Source organism: Diceros bicornis, chromosome 31, assembly GCF_020826845.1.
Source record: "Diceros bicornis minor isolate mBicDic1 chromosome 31, mDicBic1.mat.cur, whole genome shotgun sequence".
Lineage (NCBI taxonomy): Eukaryota > Metazoa > Chordata > Mammalia > Perissodactyla > Rhinocerotidae > Diceros > Diceros bicornis.
In genome coordinates, this window is record NC_080770.1 from 34987010 (window position 1) to 35007841 (window position 20832).

Here is a 20832-nt window from a genome sequence, read left to right on the forward strand (position 1 = left end):
ACTTTGTCAGCTTTTTCCAATTGTGCAGAACTATTTCAAGGCCAAAGACATGCCAAAATCTTGATGCCACTGCAATTAGGTTTCCAAAAGGCCATTCGTTTGTGACATTTGTTGATAAACTTTTCATATTAGGAACTGAAGGGGTAAGAAAGAGCAAAGTAGTAAAAAATCTTCCAGGATGTATGTATGCACACATCTGTGGTCTCTTAAACCAATCCCTAACACATATCTAATGATGCAGGATAAACTGCAAGACTCAGAGACTACGGGTTAAAATGAATCACTAATCTAAGTCCAGACCAGAACAGGGCAGTGAAAAGAGGATGGCAAAACTTACATGGGCGGATATTTCACAGATGAAACCAATAGGATCTGGTCACACGATGATTAGATATATAGAGGGAAACAGCCAGGCCAAAGAACTCAAAGTTTCCAACATTGAATAACCAGAAAAAGGGTTCCTTTACCAACCTTGATATGTACTATGTGATGATGAGAAGACTTTGGGAGAAAGATGAATCACCTGAACACGAGTTAGTAACATCCAGAGACCATCCAAGGAGACAACCGGAAACAGAAATTAGGTGTTCAAAGGAGACCAGGGCCATAGGAATATTAAACAAACATACAAACTGAAGTCACGGTGGAGAGAGAAGTCTCCACGAGGGAACTATTGTGAACAAGGAAAAGGCCAGGACTGAGCCCTGGAGAACGTATTCATTGAAGAGGTGAGAAACAGGACAAGGAAGTTTGTCAGAAGTGAGAGAAGAATCTGAGGGTACAGTGTTTAGCAAGCTGGCAGAGAAAGTTTCAATAAAATAAAGCACTAACAGTACTGACTGACAGAGGTCCAGCCAGATATGGCCTTAAAAAAAAAATCCAAGGCCGGCCCCATGGCCTAGCGGTTAAGTTCGGCATGCTTCGCGTCAGTGGCCCGGATTTGGTTCCTGGGCGCAGACCTATACCAGTCGCCCACAGCCATGCTGTGGCAGCGACCCACATACAAAATAGAAGAAGACTGGCACAGATGTTAGCTCAGGGCGAATCTTCCTCAGAAAGAAAGAAAAAAAAAAAAACATCAAATGTGACAATTAACGAACAAATCCTCAGTACCCTTCAGGAGAGGAGGAGGGAAACCCCTGGAGAAAGAGCAGGGTAAGTGGAGAGGCAGCACTAAGCACAAATCGTAGCTGTGCAATTGACTTGCTGTGTACCAGGGGGCAAGCTGCTTAGCATATCTGAATCCCCAATTCTCTGTCTGTAAAAGTAAGATAGTAAGACTACTTATCATAGCTGTTACAAGGGTAAAGGCTAATTACGAAAAGTTTCTAGTTCAGTGGCTGGTACTAAGCAGGCAATAAATGTTCTTATTATATGAACTCTGTTTACATTCCATTTCCCACATAAAAGATTATCTCCCAGTATAACATATGACAGAGATGACTTACAATTTTTTTTAATGTAGTGCAGTCGTGAAAAATTAAAACTTGATTTTGTTTTTTGCTTATTTAAAGCCAACAATTTGAAAGATCAGAAATATCCTTGTGATGACAAGAATGTGAAGAAAAGGGCATTTTCATACCCTATTGGTAAGACTATAAATTGGAATAGTACATTTCCGGAAGGAAATCTAGCAGCGCCCATCAGCAAAATGTACATATCCTTTGACCCAACGATTCTCCTTCTACAAATGTTGTGAAAGTGTACCTAAAAGTGTCCAAAGACATACAAGCAGGTTCCCTGTGGCATTATCAGAAAACAAATGAAATGTACATCATAGAGGACTGTTTAAATAAAGTATAAAATATATTACAAATAATTATAAAACAGAGCCACAATATAAAGGAGGAAATTGTTTCTGTTTTGCTTTGTAGCTTTCTCTATTATTGAATTTTTTCTGACAGTGAGCATCCACTACTTTTATAATTTAAAAACCATTACATCAAATAATTTTTAATTTAGTACACTTGTTTTTAGAATACATTGAAAATTTTTTGTAATTCGGTATTTTCTCACAAAAGAAACATTTGTTCTTTTTAATGTCAAAGTTTAGCACATATTAGATTCCCTCTCCTAAGTAATACAATCTCACCACACCAGCTGATGCCTAAATTATTCACTGGCCACTGCACTGGTGCTCTTGCGTGGCAGCAGGCACTCTGTTAACGTCCAGGGTGCTGGCGTCCATTCATGGGAACATGCTGAGGACTCAGAGACAAACAGGCACAGACAGGCTGAAGCGCGTGAGGCCAGGACTGACAGCTCAGCATGGTATCACTACAGTCGTCAGAGCACATTCGGGAGACTACAGGCGCCTTCACACCAAGACTACACGGCACACGGAAAACAAGTGATAATCTTTGAAATTAAAGGCTTTTATTCAACATAAAAAAAAAAAATCACAGAAGTCTTCTTGGTAACCTATGAATAGTGATTAAGTTATAAGCAACTCTAGAACAGTCATTCAAACCTGATATAAAATTACAAATCAGCCCAGTTTATATGGCATTACATTTATTGCATATTTTACAGCTACAATCTACAGAATTAACTTAACAGACTCACTTGGTGACGAAGCTTTTACACATTTTTGCTCTATGCCTGACTGATATTATTTAGCATTTACATATTATCATCTTATAACCTAATATTACACCTATAAGGCAAGAGAATCATAATAACACAGACTTTAACCTATTAATGTGCAACATATAAAGTTAAGTAGACTCCTCACAAGTCACATATACTAATTAGTATCACATATATAGTCAGTAACAGAATTAGGATTAAAATTCAGAGCTCCTCGTCTGCTGGTTCTAGCCACATTCTATCATATTCACAGTGTTTCTTCTTCCTATCACTGAAATCACTGACTGAATTACAGGCACAGACTTTTCATTACATAAAAAGAAATAAGGAAGGAATGAGAGGAGTTAATTTGGGAGAATGAAGTATGGACTCTTTAAAATGTGGGAAATGATTATATGGGAAACGCTATATTATTTTTCATTTCATTTCAGGAAGGACAGAGGGAAGTGAGGAAGAAAATGGGAGGGAAGGAAATCAGAAGTTACTAGTGCCCAGTCCTGTAGGAATCATAGAACTTGAGAACTGAAAGGGGTCTTAGTAACTTTCAGAAGGTCTAATACTTAGATTATCTAGATTGATTCCCAAGCTGTTTCCAAATAAACAGAATTTAGTACACGGCATAGTGGTCGTATTTTCTCTCCTCTCCCTCTTTCTGAGGAGTTTAGTTCCTTAGGTACTTAGGAGACTTTGTCTAAGATCTAGTCCCATGGTACAGAGCCCAAGGACAGGGCTCTAAGCAAGATACTGATACACTTGGTTCTAATTCTTCAGGATTTTAAATTGAGATATATTTATATTCCTCAGATAAGATAAAATACATGGCTCTAATTCACTTGTTAACCAAGCTTCCTATGGTTAGTCAAATCACTTATTTTAAGTGAATGGGGGTGAAGATATGTTAGATTTCTGGTTACCAAAGGGGAAATTTTTTAACAATGAAAGATGCCTGAAAACAAAATGCGTTACTTCATTTAATTCTCAAAATTTTTCCACCAATGTAGACTTAAAGAAAAAACTAAATGGAGAAGACTAAACTCATGGCCCTAAAAAAGTACCTGACTCCATAATATACTTGTGCTTACCCAAAAAAAGTATGTATTTCTTTAAGTTTAAGAGCATTAGGCCGGCCCCGTGGCTTAGCAGTTAAGTGCGTGCGCTCTGCTGCTGGCGGCCTGGGTTCGGATCCAGGGCGCGCACCGACGCGCCGCTTCTCTGACCATCCTGAGGCCGCGTCCCACATACAGCAACTAGCAGGATGTGCAGCTATGACATACAACTGTCTACTGGGGCTTTGGAGGAAAAAAATAAATAAGTAAATAATTATTTAAAAAAAAAAAAAAGAGCATTAAAAACTTGACATCACAGGAAGATCTACTACACTTACTGCACTATGTCAAATATCCCCACACAACATAAGTACCCATGGGTACAAGCAGAACCCAGTTTTGGAAGGGAAGTTCCCTGTGATTACCGAAAAGAGCTCAAGGTGAAGCAGGACAAATACGTGGGTTAGAATACTACTGAATAGAACGCGTGCACGGGTAGGGGTTACAGAAAACATCAGAAGTCCCTTCCAAAATCATCAAGCTTATAGATACAGAGAACAGACCGGTAATTGCCAGAGGCTGGGGGATAAGGGGTGGGCGAAATGGTGAAGAGAGTAAAAAGGTACAAACTTCCAGGTATAAAATAAGTAAATCACGGAGATGCACAGCATAGCAACTATAGTTAATAACACTATATTGCATATTTGAAAGTTGCTAAGCGAGTAGATCTTAAAAGTTCTCGTCACAAGAAAAAAAATTCTGTAACTATGTGTGGTGATGGACGACAACCACACTTACTGTGGTGATCACTTCTCAATATATACAAATATTGAATCATTATGTTGTATACCTGAAACTAATATGCTGTATGCCTATTATATCTCAATTAAAAAAAATAAACAAATTGGATATTTTATTATGGGAAAAAAGCCCCTTCCCGCTTTAAACTGTTATGAGTTTATGTTCTAGTCACTCACAGTAAGGATAAGCATCTCCTCAAAGGCTCAGTGCCTATTCCCCATGCAAATACACAACCCTGCTAAGTACAGCTCCCAAGAACTGACGACTACAGGGTAGTTCAGGAAGGACTTCGTCCAGGAGAGACCATCTAAGTTAAGCCTTGAAGGACGAATACAAGTTTCATAGGAAGAGAGATGGGTAGTCAGGCCTCGACAAAGCAATAGGAATGAAAAGCACATAGCATGTTTGGAAAATATTATTAGCCAAGGGGTGCTCAGAGTAAATTGCACTATAAAGCTGAAAAGGGAAGATGAATCCAAATGTTAACATAGACAAAAACACATTACATATTGACCACACCTACATTCTTAAATTCTGACATATATTAAAAGTAGCTTTAACATAAAAATTCTCAATGTGTATTTTTGGAACTAGGTATGGTGATGGATGTTAACTAGACCTATTGTGATCATTTCTCAATATATACAAATACTGAATCATTATACTGTTCACCTGAAACTAATCCAATGTTATATGCCAATTACACTTCAATAAAAAAACATTCTTGAGCCAGCCCTGATGGCCTGGTGGCTAAAGTTCAGCACTCACCACTTCAGCAGCCCAGGTTCGCTTCCCAATCGCAGAACCACACCACCCGTCTGTCAGTTGCCATGCTGTGGCAGGAGCTCACATAGAAGAACTAGAACGACTTATAACTAGGATATACAACCACGTACTGGGGCTTTGGGGAGGAAAAAAAAAAAACAGGAAGATTGACAACAGATGTTAGCTCAGGGCCAATCTTTCCCTGCCAAAAAAAAAAAAAAAAAAAAAAAAACTCAATGTGACATCAAATTTTAGGGAAAATTATGATATTAAAAAAAAAAAAAAATCTCAAGGGACTCCAAAAAGATAAAACATTTTTGAAAAAGAACAAAGTTGGAAGGCTCACACCTCCTGATTTCAAAACATATCACAAAGCTATGGTAATCAAAATAGTATGGTACCAGTACACAGACAGACAAACAGACCAACAGAATAGAATATAGAGCCCAGAAATATACCCTCAACTACATGATCAAACAATCTTAGGCAAGGGTACTGAGACCACTCAGTAGGGAAAGGTAAGTCTCTTCAACAAATGGTGTTGAAAAAACTAGATATCCACATGCAAAAAAGAATGACGTTGGATCCTTATATTACACCATACACCAAAATTAACTCAAAATGGATTAAGGAGCTAAATGTTAAGACCCAAAACTATAAAGTTCTTAGAAAAAAACATACAGGAAAAGCTTCAGAATACTGGATTTGACAATGATTTTTTTGATATGACACCAAAAGCACAGGCAACAAAAGCAAAAATAGGCAACTGGGACTACAACAAATTTTTAAAGTTTTGTGTATCAAAGGACACAATCAACAGAGTGAAAAGGCAATCTACAGAATGGTTGCAAATACTTGCAAGTCATATATCTGATAAGGGGTTAATATCCAGAATATATAAAGAACTCTTACAACTCAACAACAACAAAATCAAATAATCCAATTTAAAAATGGGCAAAGGACTTGAATAGACATTTCTCTAAAGATGATATCAAATTGCCAACAAGCATATGAAAATATGCTCAACATGACTAATCAGAGAAATGCAAACCAAAACCACAATGAGATATCACCTCACACCTACTGGGATGGCAACTATTAAAAAATAACAAGTGCTGAAGAGGATGGAGAAAAATTGGAATCCTGGTGCCCTGCCGGTGGGACGTAAAATGGTGCAAAAGCTATAGAAAAGAGAACAGAGGTTCCTTCAAAAATAGAACTGACACACGACTCAGCAATCCCACTCCTGGGTATACATCCAAAAGAACAGAAAACAGTCTTGAAGAGATATTTGTACACTCATGTTGATAACAGCACTATTCACAATAGCCAAGAGGTGGAAGCAACCCAAATGTCCACTGACGGAGGGACAGATACACAAAGTGTGGTATATACATACAATGGAATATATTCAGCGTTAAAAAGAAAAGAAATCCTGTCATATGCTACAACATGGATGAACCTTGAGGACATCAAGCTAAATGAAATACACCAGTCACAAAATGGCAAATCCTATATGATTCTACTTATATGAGATATTTAAAGTAGTCAAATTCATAGAAACAGAAAGTAGAATGGTGGTTACCAGGGGCTGGGAGAGGGAGAAAGGGGAGTTGTTTAATGGGTATAGAGTTTCAGCTTTGTTCTGAAGATCTGTTTCACAACAATGTGAACATACTTAACACTACTGAATCGCATGCTTAAAAGTGGTTAAGATGGTAAATATTACATTTTTTCACAATGAAAAAATTTTTCTGCATTAAAAATAATTTTGGCTACCAAATTGTTAGCTAAAGATGATAGTACAGTTTACAAATTAGTGCAATGTGTTTTTCTAATATATAGGGAGCAGTAGCGACTAAATGTTTTCAGAGTGAAATATGTTAAGAAAGGGGTTAGCTAAGTATAAAAATACTCCAATATTACATAGCAATATTTAGAAAGATAATTGTTTAATATTCCTTTCTAAATATTAACAAAACATTAACGTGTCTAAAATTATAATTCAACGCAATAACTTTAAAAAAACAAAATGTAAAAGGTTATTTTTTAAATTTCCATCAATAATCAAGATTTCCATTTTTACCTACTAGAAATAAAGGATCGTCTAAAACTAAGAACAAAAGAGGAGTAAATTAAAATTTGGAAAGCGTTTTAGCTAGTCACTTTGATCTGAAAGACTTAAATCACTCAATCATGAAACTAAAGGAAGTTAGTCAAGTTGCAACTAAAGATATTAATATCAAAAGGCTTCATGAAAGCTTGATACACTAAAGACATGAGATCAAATTTCAATTCAATTTAATTAAACAAACATTTTGAATCTTACACTTTGAAGTTTATATCCCCCTGCTCATTTGTAACTCCCCCTGCCAACTCCACCCCCCACGCCCCCACCCCTGCCACATACAGACACACACACACAAAGAACAAAAGGAATGATAATGGTTACCAAAGAAGTTGGGTAGGAATGAGGTGAAAAGGATGGGGGTTGAGGGGACCCTTCTGAGATAACCTTTTAGTATAGTTTTGATTCTCTGAACCATGTTAATGTTTCACATAGTCAAACAAACAAACAAGGAAATGAGGGACCCAAAATAGAACACAAAGAAATGAACTTAATTATATTTCAAATAAATAACATGACCACACTGAAGGGGGGCAAGCGCTGGGGAAGAATTAACCTAAGTAACTTTGGAACACACTATCTTGGCTACATGCTCCAAGTCTAAGCCTAAAGAACAAAAGAACTGTAAACAAGTGCCATACCCTGGTTAGTAAGTTAGCAGTGGCATGGGTTAGCAATTCCAAAACTACTTTAAGTGTATTCTAGAACTGAGCAATAAGTAACATAGATTGTGGACAATGAGAGCCAAGATTCTCAGTATCAGAGAAGGGATTATAAACAGATGAAGAAGGACAGAATGAACTCTGAGGTTTCAGAATTGGACGTATCAGTATGAATTCATGCTTTCAATATAAAAACAGACACAGAAATACACACACATATGTATACACAAACATACATATTCTAGCTTTGCCACTCAAGGGGCCTAAAAGTAATAACACCCTACTACCAATGAGCACATCTGGCATTAGCATCCAGATCTTGTTTTCTGAATACCATTTTCCAATAAAAGGAACTAGAGCTCCTTAGAGAAATGGCCAGTACCAGTGAGGGGCAGGCAAAGTACAAGGCAGAAACATCTTGTGGTGCCAGAAAGTAAGCACTCAAGGAAGGACGGGGCAATGTCAAAGGGACACAGCAGAAAGCTTCACGAGGCTCTTGCTGGACAGTCTGGGACAACTAACTGCGCAGTAAAACAAATAATGACAAGTAACAGATTAGAACCCATTGAATATGAATCCGTGAGTTCATACAGAAACAAAGAAAGAAATAAAGTGAAGGAAAGCTCTTTATAGAAGAATTCCTTTCAGAGGAATGATGGAAATAGAAAATCATCATTTCGAAACCCCGCACTTATAATTGTTTAAGGCCATATCCATCAATGGATGCTAAAATGGGTCCGTGAAAATAAGATGAGAAACAGTACATGTGAATATTCTCAAAGTCTGTCTCCACAAGATACTATTATTACAAAGAAAAAAAATCTTACAGCGGAAACATCCAGCAGTCACCACCTCAACCAAGTGATCGAAGTTAACATTACCAGTAATGGGACAAACTGACATCACATGCCTCCCAGTACATGAGGACACATCACTTCTGTGAAGTTATTCCAAAAACTCATAATCTGAAAACATCAGACAAACCCAAATTGAGGAACATTCTACAAAATAACTGGCCAGAACTCTTCAAAAGCATCAGGGTCATGAAAGGCAAAGAAAGATCAAGAAACTACTCCAGATTAGACAACACTAAAGAGACAGTCATGGCAAATAAGCAATGTGTGATCCTGGACTGAATTCCGAGCCAGAAAAAGGTCATTAGTGAGACAATTGGCAAAATCTGAATGAAGTCTGTCAATAAGATACCAGTACTGCATTGATTTTAATTTCCTTAAAACAAATAGTATTTTGAGTAGTTCACACGGTTCACCAAACCAATAATATTGCCTTGATGTTAGCTGATGATGATTTTGATCACTGTACTGGGGTTATGCAAGAGAATGTCCTTATGTTCAGGAAGTACACACTGAAGTATTTAGAGGTAAAGAGGCTTCACGTCTGAAACTCACTCTCAAACATTTTAAGGAAAAAAGTTTGTGTGTGTGTGTGTGTGTGTGTGTGTGTGTACACAGGGAGAAAGAAGGAGTGATAAAACTAGGGTGGTAAAAAGTTTAAATTTGAAATATTTGGAGAATCTGGGTCAAGGGTATACAGGAATTCTTTGTACTATTTTTACAACTTTGTTTTATGTCTAGAATTATTCCAAAGTAAAAGTAAGTCCATCCTGTTATTCTCTCTTCCTATTCTTTCCCACCAGAGCACTTCACTTTTTTGATTGTCTACCCACTGTAAGCACCATAATGTAGGGTCTATATTTCTGCTTCTCAATGTATAACCAGCACCCAGCACAATTCTTTACACTTTAAACACACTAAATATTTTGAATGAAAGACTTAATAATCATGGACATATCACAATTTCCTATTCATGTATCTTTTCACTGATACAATGTTAAGAGGTCTCCATCAACTGATGAATGGACACAAGATATATGGTATATCTATACAATGAAACAGTATTTGGCAACAAAAAGAAATGAAGTACTGACACATGCTACAATATGGATGAACCTTGAAAACATTATGCTAAGTGAAAAAAGCCAGTCAAAAAGGACATTTTGTATGATTACATTTATATGAAATGTTCAGAACATGCAAATCTATAGAGATAGAAAGTAAGACTTTTGGTTGCCTAGGGCTGGGGGCATGGATAGATCAGGAAAAGACAGCCAAAGGGTGTGCAGGTGGAGTTCATTTGGGGGTAAGGAAAATGTCCTAAAATTGACTTTGGTGATGATGCTCAACTGTGAATATACAAAAAGCCACTGAATTGTACACTTTAAATGGGTGAAATTCATGGTATATGAACATCTCAATAAAGCAGTTAAAAACAACAACAACATTAAGAGCTCTGCCAAAAAAGTTTTTTGAAGCCCTGACAAATGTAGTAAAGGAATCTACATCTGTGGCCACAACGCATGGCATTGAAAACCACTGCATTATCGACTTTCAGAACCTTCTGTTCAAACTAAACCCAGCTGACAACCTTATATCTGTCTAATAAAGACTCCCAAACAAAAACAACTATTTTATGATACAGGGAAGAAATTTCCAGCAAATTTCAGCCCAATACTGAGCTTATTAGGTAAGAATGGGTTGGTGAGAGAGAATGCGCTTTAAGACTGATCCATCCTAACTCCTTTTCTGCTCCTGAGGCTCATTCAGAGGTCATCTCTCCCTGAAGCCTTCTCTGAATCCTCAGATCAAGCAAAGTGCTCTCCTCCGGGTTCCCACAGCACCCTGCACACACCTCTACCCTAGCACTTTTTGAGACAAACTATTTTTCTCCTCCATTAAAGGATAAAATCATGTTTCAATCATCTCTGTATCCCCAGCAGCTAGCACAGTGCCAGCACACAAAAACGGCTCCACTAAAACTGGTGAGTTGAACTTGTAGTGTGAATCTGGACCTGACTTGTCTAAGCTTCAGTTTTCTACTTATTAAATAGGAATTCCATCACCTGTCTCACCTAACTCAAAGGGATGAGACATGAGAAACAAACTAGGAAATATGCACAACAGCAGCTGAAAAAATGACACAGTATACATACATGGTCTTCCATTATTATAAAGTACCCTATATAAAATATCAGTTATTATTCTACAGGTCATTCTATGTACCTTAATTTTGTTACAGGAACTTTGTCTTTGATACTTCAGGGTCTAAAAAGGGATGAGGGGGTGGGAATACCCTAAACAAAAACTCATAAAAGCCTAAATTAATCTTTACATACCTTTTTGTCAGCTATTACAAGCAAAATAGAAAGCATTTTTTACTTCAACAATTAATGCTAAATTGCTCAGTACAGCAGCAAAGAACACAACTGCTACACAGGTTACTTTACAGCCCACTTTCCTGTCTCTATGTTCTGAAATGACTCAGAACCACAGGCTAAAATTCTATATTTAAAAAAAAGAAAGAAAAAGATATTTGTGACCTGAATGTTGCCACCACACCTCATAAATACAGCACCTGCTGCTGCTAAAACCTTTTATGCATTCAAGAGCCCTACGTGTTCTTGACAGAAACCATACTCAAGCAGCTGAATTTAGAACAGGCTGACCTTGAGCGAATCCATGCCCTGAGCACGGACTTCTGGCTCACATCACTACAGGCGCTAGACAGCCTCACCATCTATAGTAGTCCACAACTTCTGGCCACTGTCCCCGTCTATTTTAAGATATCCCTACTACATTTCTGTGTTGGACAGTTCAAAGAAATAGAATAACACGTGAACCTGTGTTTAAACACAAATCGTTTACCTCGGAACTTGGGGTATGTGTGTTCTTACTGTGATTAGCTCAAAAATATTTAATTTGGGAAATTTCCACTTCCTGCTTTCATTTTTTAAATACAACATATTTTTAACAAAGAGTAAAAAATCAAGACACTTCTGCTTATTGACTAATCAGATTTATAAGTAACCTTAGTCAAAAATTAAGCCAGAATTGGCCAAGTTCCAAATATAAACTGCAAACACACTTTCAAAAATAATGGTTACCTGCTATTTTCCTACAAAATTACACTAGATATTAAAACAGTACCTGATTAAGGACTACACTATATTTTCACAAACTACCTTAATATGTACTAACTCTTCTAATTCTTGAATCTAACTGACATAAGGTCCTTTTTCTTTTAATCCAAGCAACATCAACCACAATGCTAGCACTAGTCTTTGTTTACAAGTAAGAACCTCATTTTTTTACTCTAAACACAGAACCTATAATTTAGCAATTACATAGCTTCCAAAATTCAGGTAAATTCTTTACTTGAAATTTATACATAAAAACAAATTAGAAACTACTTTGTACTTAGCAATTACTCATAGCTTTTTTTTTTTTCATTCCCAACAGACGCTAATATTTGTGCAAAGGCCTAATGCTAGAAACCAATATCATAAAATATTTAGTATTTTAGATTGCTTTTTGAAGATTTCCTTTACTCTCTTGAAACATTTAATAAATAGATAATCTCAAGTATAAAAAATAAATAAAGCTTTTTTTCACTCTCATCTAAAAGATTTCAAATAAAGAACAAGGAGCCTAGGTATCACAGGGAGCTAAATCGGACACGCAGAATAACGCAGGGCCCAAAGGAGACAAAGTCGTTTACCACCCTGGACTAACACAGATCCCACAAAACTGGAGCCTGCGGTTCTATATCACATGCTAGCTGACGGCAAAAATCCATAGAGTACAGAATCCATAGAGTACAAAGAGAAGGGAAAAAAAGTACTGTTCTTCTTATGCCATTAAATAGATTTTAAAGTAATTTTTCCAGGGCCGGCCCGGTGGCTTAGCGGTTAAGTGCACGCGCTCCGCTGCTGGCGGCCCGGGGTTCAGATCCCGGGCATGCACCGACACACCGCTTCTCCGGCCATGCTGAGGCTGCGTCCCACATACAGCAACTAGAGGGATGTGCAGCTATGACATACAACTATCTGCTGGGGCTTTGGGGGAAAAAAATAAATAAATAAAATCTTTTAAAAAAAAATAAAGTAATTTTTCCAGAAAAAAATTAAAAGCGAATCTTGTATTCCATTAAATTGAAAAAAAATTTGTCAGGAGCACAGAGAACCAAATAAATCTAATTATATGAGATATTAAAGACTTACCAACCTGCCACAATTACAATACCTTTTAAACCATCTAAAAGATTTTAAGAACAGTATCTTGCACTCTAATACTAAAAATCACACATTCAGGAATATACTAAGGGGTAAATTAGGCCAAATTCCTAATTTCTAACACATATTTTAATGAACTTAATTATCACTTAGTGACACAAATGTGGGATTCCTCCTGATGACCTACTAATGATAGGGCATATATTTGGAGTTGATTTTTGTAGGAGTTAATTTCTCCTTTTATCCTGTCCTGGGTACTAAAGCCATCACCTGTTTGCAGGACGCTAACCAGGGTGAGAGGTGCAGTGCAAAGGGAGATGCAATACCAGAAAATAACGACCCCTGGTTGGGCCTAAATTCATAACCCTCGTGTTCTAACAATTTCCAACAATAAACAGCATATGTCCATCCATTTACTAACTTATCACTGGCCAATACTGGCAGGTCCTGTATCCGCCCCCTGCGTGGGGGCTCATGTGGCTCCCGAGGCCACCAAGACCGTAAATTCATTCAGGCTGAAATGAAAAGAATTCCTCAAACTATAAAACTAGGAATTCAAAAACATTTACATACTCAAGAGATTATCATAGCATTCTGTTAATCACGACTGCAGCACTTTACCAATATTTACATGGAAATCATTTTCTTCTTTAAATTTCACTTACAGCACCAAAACCACAACAGCATTACCTATAGCACACAGGTAGAAAGAACATAACTTGTTATGAAAAAGTGGCCTGAACATTCGTAGCAGTCACGGAAGTGTGTCTACATCTTAAAATCATTAATCAAAATAACTTTTTGAATTCTTATATCTAACTTTTCTAAACATTCAGTTACATTTGATTATGTCTTTAATAAACCAGTTCTCTTAAGCGCATTAATCATCTATCATTCCTTCAGGTCTATCAACAATAAAAACAACCACAAGTCTTTGGCATGGAACTTTGCAGTAGAGATTTCTATTCTGCTTGGGCAGATTTTACGTCTAAATTTTTAGAATCTTTTTAAAACCTCAAACCTAAATTGATCTTGTCTTGATTATTTATCTGAAACAGTGTTTTTCACCACACACACACCCAAAATTATTTCATTTATCAGAAACTCCACATTTTATTAAATAACCAAAAAGTTGTTGTCCCCTACCTGTAGTACCGAGATTGTAGATATGTTGAACAAACAGTCTTGGATACATGACTGGCCGACCCAAAGTCTATTACTTTAACCCTGTATGGCTGCCGAACAGGATCCACCAACATAATATTCTCTGGTTTGAGGTCAGCATGAATTAAACCAAGACTTTTCAATTTTTTCAGTGCAGTGGCCACTTGCTGAAGAATGGGTCGAATTACTTTTAGTGGCAGGGGACTGAACTTATTTTGTTTCAGAAAGTCATACAAGTTTTGTTCCAGCATCTCAAAGACTAAACAGGTATGATTACGGTGCTGAAAGCATTCGTAAGCTCGCACAAAGTTATACTCATCAGCGTTTTCAGTACTGAGTCTCGCTAATATGCTCACTTCTATTTGACCCTGACGTGCATAAGAAGGGTGGTTCTTCAAAATTTTGATGGCTACAATTTCATTTGTCCCTCTTTTCCAGCATTTGACTACCTGGCCAAAAGTGCCTCGACCAAGAAAATCAAGGACTTCATAAGTATTTTTCACGGAGCACAAGACTTCGTGCTGCACTAACTGATAGTCGCCCTCTCCAGTGGTGCAGTTTTGCTTTGTTCCTGTGGTGGCTGTCACAACTGTCACTGGGTTTCCCATGTTGGTTTGCAACATTGCAGGAAGGAGGGACAGCTCATCAACAATCTGCATTGCGCTGCTGTGACGATCCAACTCCTCACTCTTGCGCTTCAACCCACATCTCAGGGGGCCCTCCAGGACACTGAGCCTGTGTCGCCACGCCCCAGCCTGAGGAGCCTCCACGTGAGCTCGCTGTGCCTGAGCCGCGATGACCTTGGTAGCACCCGCAGTGTTTTTTAAAACAACAGCACTTGTCTGCCACGACAAGTGGTGTCCTCGAGGTCTGTGAAATGGGATCTTTGTCTGAAAAGCACTACCCTTTGAGGGAGGATGAGAATTTCCAACGTTCCTACCATTCAGATAGGTCCGTGGATAGTTTCTTTCCTGGAATACACAACCGCTTGGCTCTACTTTCAGTTTCTTCACACTACAAAAGGCACTTGACTGAGTCTGATAAACATACGGTGGGTAGACCAAGACTTGTGAGGCCATACCTGCAAAAGAAAAAGAGAAAAAGGAACATATTAACTACAAATATTTTTTTTAATTTTAAATCTCATGAAGAAAACTTTTAAGGGTCAAGTCCATAATTTGTAAAAATAATTAAATTCCATTAAGATTTTTTCCCCTTAGGGCCAGCCCCGTGGCTTAGCGGTTAAGTGCGCGCGCTCCGCTGCTGGCGGCCCGGGTTCGGATCCCGGGCGCGCACTGACGCGCCGCTTCTCCAGCCATGCTGAGGCCACGTCCCACATGCAGCAACTGGAAGGATGTGCAGCTGTGACATACAGCTGTCTACTGGGGCTTTGGGGGGGGGGGGAATAAATAAATAAATAAATAAAATTAAAGATTTTTTTCCCTTGGAGAAGATAAGCATTTTCAATACCTACATTCTAGTTAATTAATGCTTCAGCTATTTTGAGTATTACATAAAACGCTGGGAATAAGAGTTGAGTTTATTCATTTAACCAATAAATATTTACTGAGCAGCTACAATAGCCAAGATATGCCCTCAGAATTGTGTCAACCCTTTTTACCCCAAAAGAATAAGTACAGATCCTACAACTGTACACATTTGGCAAAAGTAAAGCATTTTATCACCAAATTTTCATTTATGAACCAATGACAAGGAAAGAAAATAATTATTACATAAATATAGTCATATTCCTTAAACCTAAAGCGTAAGAATTGCCTCAGGAACAAAAATCAATTGCAAAAATAAGTATATAAGCCAGACACGGGTCCTTTGACGATGTTCTCTCTACTTCGTGTCCTCTTCTACATCCAGCCTGAACACCCAGTAACTCCTTTACACTCAAATCAGAGTGACGTACTACCTTCTTGTGAAGCCTTTCCGAGGACACACACTCACCACTCACCCTCCAGGCAGAGCTGCACATTCAGTGCTCTCACAGAAGCTTCTATACCCTTCTAATTAGTGTTCATGATGTCACACCACACTGTAATTGTCAGTGTATACATCAGTCTTTCACACTAGATCTGAAACAAGGTGCCCAAGATATAGAGCTGGTGTTCAATAAATGTTAGTCGGGTGAATTAATTTCAAAATATTTCTAATCTCCACAATTTAAAAATCTGTATTGTATTAACCAGGCCAAGTCTCCTACTATTTTAACAAATCATCAAATAGTAATTCAACTCAAAAACAACAGATTGCATCACAATATGTAATATATAATATTTAAAATATAAGACTACCACCTACTGAGCACTTACTGTGCAACAATTTAATAAATGCTTTACTTGCAATATTTCATTTAGTCACATTAATATATTCCCAATTTGCTGTTAAGAAAACTAAAGCTCAGAGGGACTAGGTAACCGGCCCAAGGTCACATAGCTAGAGTGTAGTCAAAGGAACAAGAAAACACACTGCCCTTCAGATAAAAGGCAGAACTTGATGCCTCCTTCAAATTCCTAAATGCTTCTTGTTAACTATCTATCACATTTCTAAGTGGACTTGGCTTTGGTAAGAAAGCAGCTACAAAACTTTATTAGACAAATGAGATTTGATGTTCAATGTGTGAGAGAAAATCGTAAATTGAAATCCTGGCATTCCAAACCATTTCATCCATTTTCTTAAAATCTCAATGGCATCTATTCTGTACCTTTACTCAGAGGAGGTTTCAAAACTCCACCAATTTATCATCCTTTTAAGGAGGCAAACCCAGACTGAAAACTCCTTCTAAACATATCAAACTCATCCACTGATTTACTTAACACTGTTTGTGAGGCTCCCCAACTTCTAATTTACTTAACACTGTTTGTGAGGCTCCCCAACCTTACCTTCAATAATTTAACATTACCATGAGTCTCCTCATTTCAAACCACTTCTATGACCTACACGCACAGAAACAGACTCAGAAAGACAAATGATGAAACTCACAGACAAGAACTTCTAAAACAGATATTATAAATATACTCGTGGATTTAAAAGAAAACCATGAACGTAAATAGAAGAGACACGAAAAGCATTTTAAAAATGGACTGGTCAGCCTGGAGAACCTGCATACCATACACAGACGGTGAGAGAGCAATTTGGCAACACCTAAGAAAACAGCAAGTGGATATGTCCTCTGACCTGGAATGAGGCAACTCAGACACAGTACAAGAAGACCCATGCAGGGGCCGGCCCAGTGGCACAAGCGGTTAAGTGCACGCGCTCCACTGCCTCTGCCCGGGGTTCGCAGGTTCGGATCCCGGGCGCGCACCAATGCACCGCTTGGCAAGCCATGCTGTGGCAGCGTCCCATATGAAGTGGAGGAAGATGGGCATGGATGTTAGCCCAGGGCCAGTCTTCCTCAGCAAAAAAAAAAGAGGAGGATTGGCAGATGTTAGCTCAGGGCCAATCTTCCTCAAAAAAAAAGAAGACCCATGCAGCACTATGTGAAGAAACACAGTATTGGAAATAACCTCAACATCCATCCAAATGGCACAAGTTAAATACATCTTGATACAAAGACCAACTATAAGCTTTTAAAAAAAATGAAAACCAGGGGCCATCCCGGTGGCGCAGTGGTTAAGTACGCACACTCCGCTTTGGCGGCCCGGGGTTCGCAAGTTTGGAGCCTGGGCGCATACCGATGCGCTGCTCATTAAGCCATGCTGTGGTGGCATCCCATATAAAGTGGAGGAAGATGGGCATGGACATTAGCCCAGAATCAATCTTCCTCAGCAACAACAGGAGGATTGGCAACGGATATTAGCTCAGGGCTAATCTTTCTCACACACACACAAAAAAACGAAAACCAACTATTTACCCTGTAATGGCCTGATTCCCAAGATAACATTGTTATATGAAAAAAGCGAGATTCAGAAAAATGTGTACTTTATAATAGTCACTACCACATGTGTTTAATAAAAAAGGAGAATTATATATGTATATATTTGTATGTACACTGAATATCTGTACATACACAAAGACACTCTTTGCCTTAGAGGAGAGTAACAAGAATATTGGAGGCAATGAGAAAGACGTACTTTTCACTGTGCGTCATTTTCACCACTTTAATTTTTACCATGGACATTATTACTTGTTCAAAAGTTTTTGAATCATCTGGGAACCTATTAAAATATATACTTTCTGGGAGCTCCTTTCTACCTGCTAGATGGGATGCTGCCTGATTCATGAATTGCTGAATAAAGCCGATTAGATATTTAAACTAAAAAAATATATTTTATATATAATATATACTTTTTATATTTACAGATGAAATAATATATCTAGCATTTGCTTCAAAATAATACAGAAGAAGAGAAAGTGGATGGGGATATGGATCTCGTTTTACGAGATTAGCCAGAAATTGTTCATTATAGGAGCTTCACAGTGAGTAAAAAGGTTCATTATATTATCCTGTCTACTTTCAAATGTTTATATTTTTCCTTACTAAAAAGTTAAATAAATAAATATACATTTAAAATTCCACCCAGAAAGATTGTGATCCAGTAGATCTGCGGTAAGGTCCAGGCACCTGTATGTCTACAAGCTTTCAAGGCCATTTAGAGTCACACTAACATCTGAAAACCAATGATCTAGTCTGGACAAATCCCTGGACAAATTCAACTCCTACCAACTCAGGGCCCTCAAGTCCGAGAAATTGGGATGAAGTCCTAGGGACGAGAATGCACACCACTCTAAGCCAGTCTATCCATGTTAAATTAAGGTGTTATGTGGACAACAGCTGAGATCCGGGTAAACAACTCAGAGATACTGAAGAAACTACTGCAATTTCTGAGTCCTGCTGTTCCTACCTTTTCTTTCCCAACATGCCAAGCTAGAAGAGAAACAATTACCCAAGGGCCCAAACCAGAGCCAACTAAAGGAAGCTTAGAAAAAGGAATTACCCCTCACCAACCACTGTGCTCTGTGGGACCAATCTCAAAGGGGACTTTAGAAAATAAACACGGATAGAAATGTCACTTAATACACCTAGCACATAAGGAGAAAGGGGTGAGGGGAGATAGCTGTAACAGACCACATGGAAAGAACTCTAAATTACTAATTAACTTGACCACTGTGACTCCCTGCCATATCCAGGTATTAAGTCTTTCGCTTCGCCCACCCTCCATCAGATAAGCTCATGACCTGATACAAGTATCCTATACTCCGTGTTTATGGACTTTACAGAGTCCAGTATTCCCAGGAGCTGCTGAAGTCCATCGAGTCCAAAACATCGATTCAGTACGACACTATTTCCTATTAGTTTTCACTGCAATATGCACTATGTTCTACCTCTACAGCTCTATTATTCATGAATTTGTCACTGGTTCTTATCAAGTTCTGAAATACTACCCCTTTGTGGCTGGACTACCTACTAAATATCACTCAGAGGATAAGGAAGACTTGTTAGAGCAACCAGTAAGCTTCCATTCCTCAAGCTTTATACTCTCAGGTACTTTAACTTTGATTAATAAGCCTTATTTTTCCAATCATCTAAAAAACTTTAAGACCCACCTAAATTCTATGCAAATTCTTCACATTCTTTCACAATTGCCAACACAGCAAGGTAACCAATACTGACAACTGACAAGCATGGGTCTGACCAGGGCTAATCACAACGAGATATGTTTTCTTCTTTTTCTTATTACACATAATATCAGGCCTTCTGAAAAGGGAGGGAGGAAGCAGAGACAAAACTACTATCTCATACTCAATTTATTAGCCAATACGAAAATTGTGAATCGTTTTCTGCCAAACATACGAAGCTCACATGTAATCGGGTTCTTCTTTAAAATGTAGTGCGACATCACAGAGATTTAATTAAAGGCAATAATGCCTTGCATTCTCCTTACTCAACTTTCTTCTTCTACTTGTTCAAATCTCCATTTTAAATTTTTTTTGTTTAAAAATTATAGTAAAATATATATAACATAAAATTTATTATTTTTAAGTGTATAGTTAAGTACAATACACTTAACTTATAGTTAAGTACATTCACACTATTGTGCAACCATCACCAACATCCATCTCCAGAACTTTTTTCCTCTTCTAAAACTGAAACTCTGCACCCATTAAACATCATCTGTCCATTCCCGCCACCCCAGACCCTGGCAACCACCATTCTAGACTATCTCTATGAATTTGACTACTCTAGCTACCTCACATAAGTGAAATTATACAATATCTGTCCTTTTATGACTGGCTTATTTCACTTAGCATAATGTCTTCAAGATTTATCCATGTTGCAGCATGCGTCAGAATCTCCCTTTTTTTTTGTTTTTCATAATTTTATTTATTTTTTTTTTCCCCCAAAGCCCCAGTAGATAGTTGTATGTCATAGCTGCACATCCTTCTAGTTGCTGTATGTGGGACGCGGCCTCAGCATGGCGGGAGAAGCGGTGCATCGGTGCACGCCCGGGATCCAAACCCGGGCCGCCAGCAGCAGAGCACGAGCACTTAACCGCTAAGCCATGGGGCCAGCCCAGAATCTCCTTTTTTAAGGCTAAGTAATATTCCATTGTATGTATATGCCATATTTTGTTT

At 38.0% G+C, this 20832-nt stretch overlaps 1 protein-coding gene across 3 annotated transcripts in view; it reads right to left on the reverse strand.

Moving 5' to 3' along the window:
* Window positions 1–20832, reverse strand: part of HIPK3 (homeodomain interacting protein kinase 3) — a 94372-nt gene that overhangs the window by 51038 nt on the left and 22502 nt on the right. For all 3 annotated transcript variants that reach the window (XM_058527191.1, XM_058527189.1, XM_058527190.1), the window contains one exon: window positions 14227–15325. In XM_058527191.1, coding sequence (XP_058383174.1) covers window positions 14227–15323 — 1097 coding nt within the window. In that variant the 5' untranslated portion in view covers window positions 15324–15325. The remainder of the gene's footprint in view (window positions 1–14226; window positions 15326–20832) is intronic.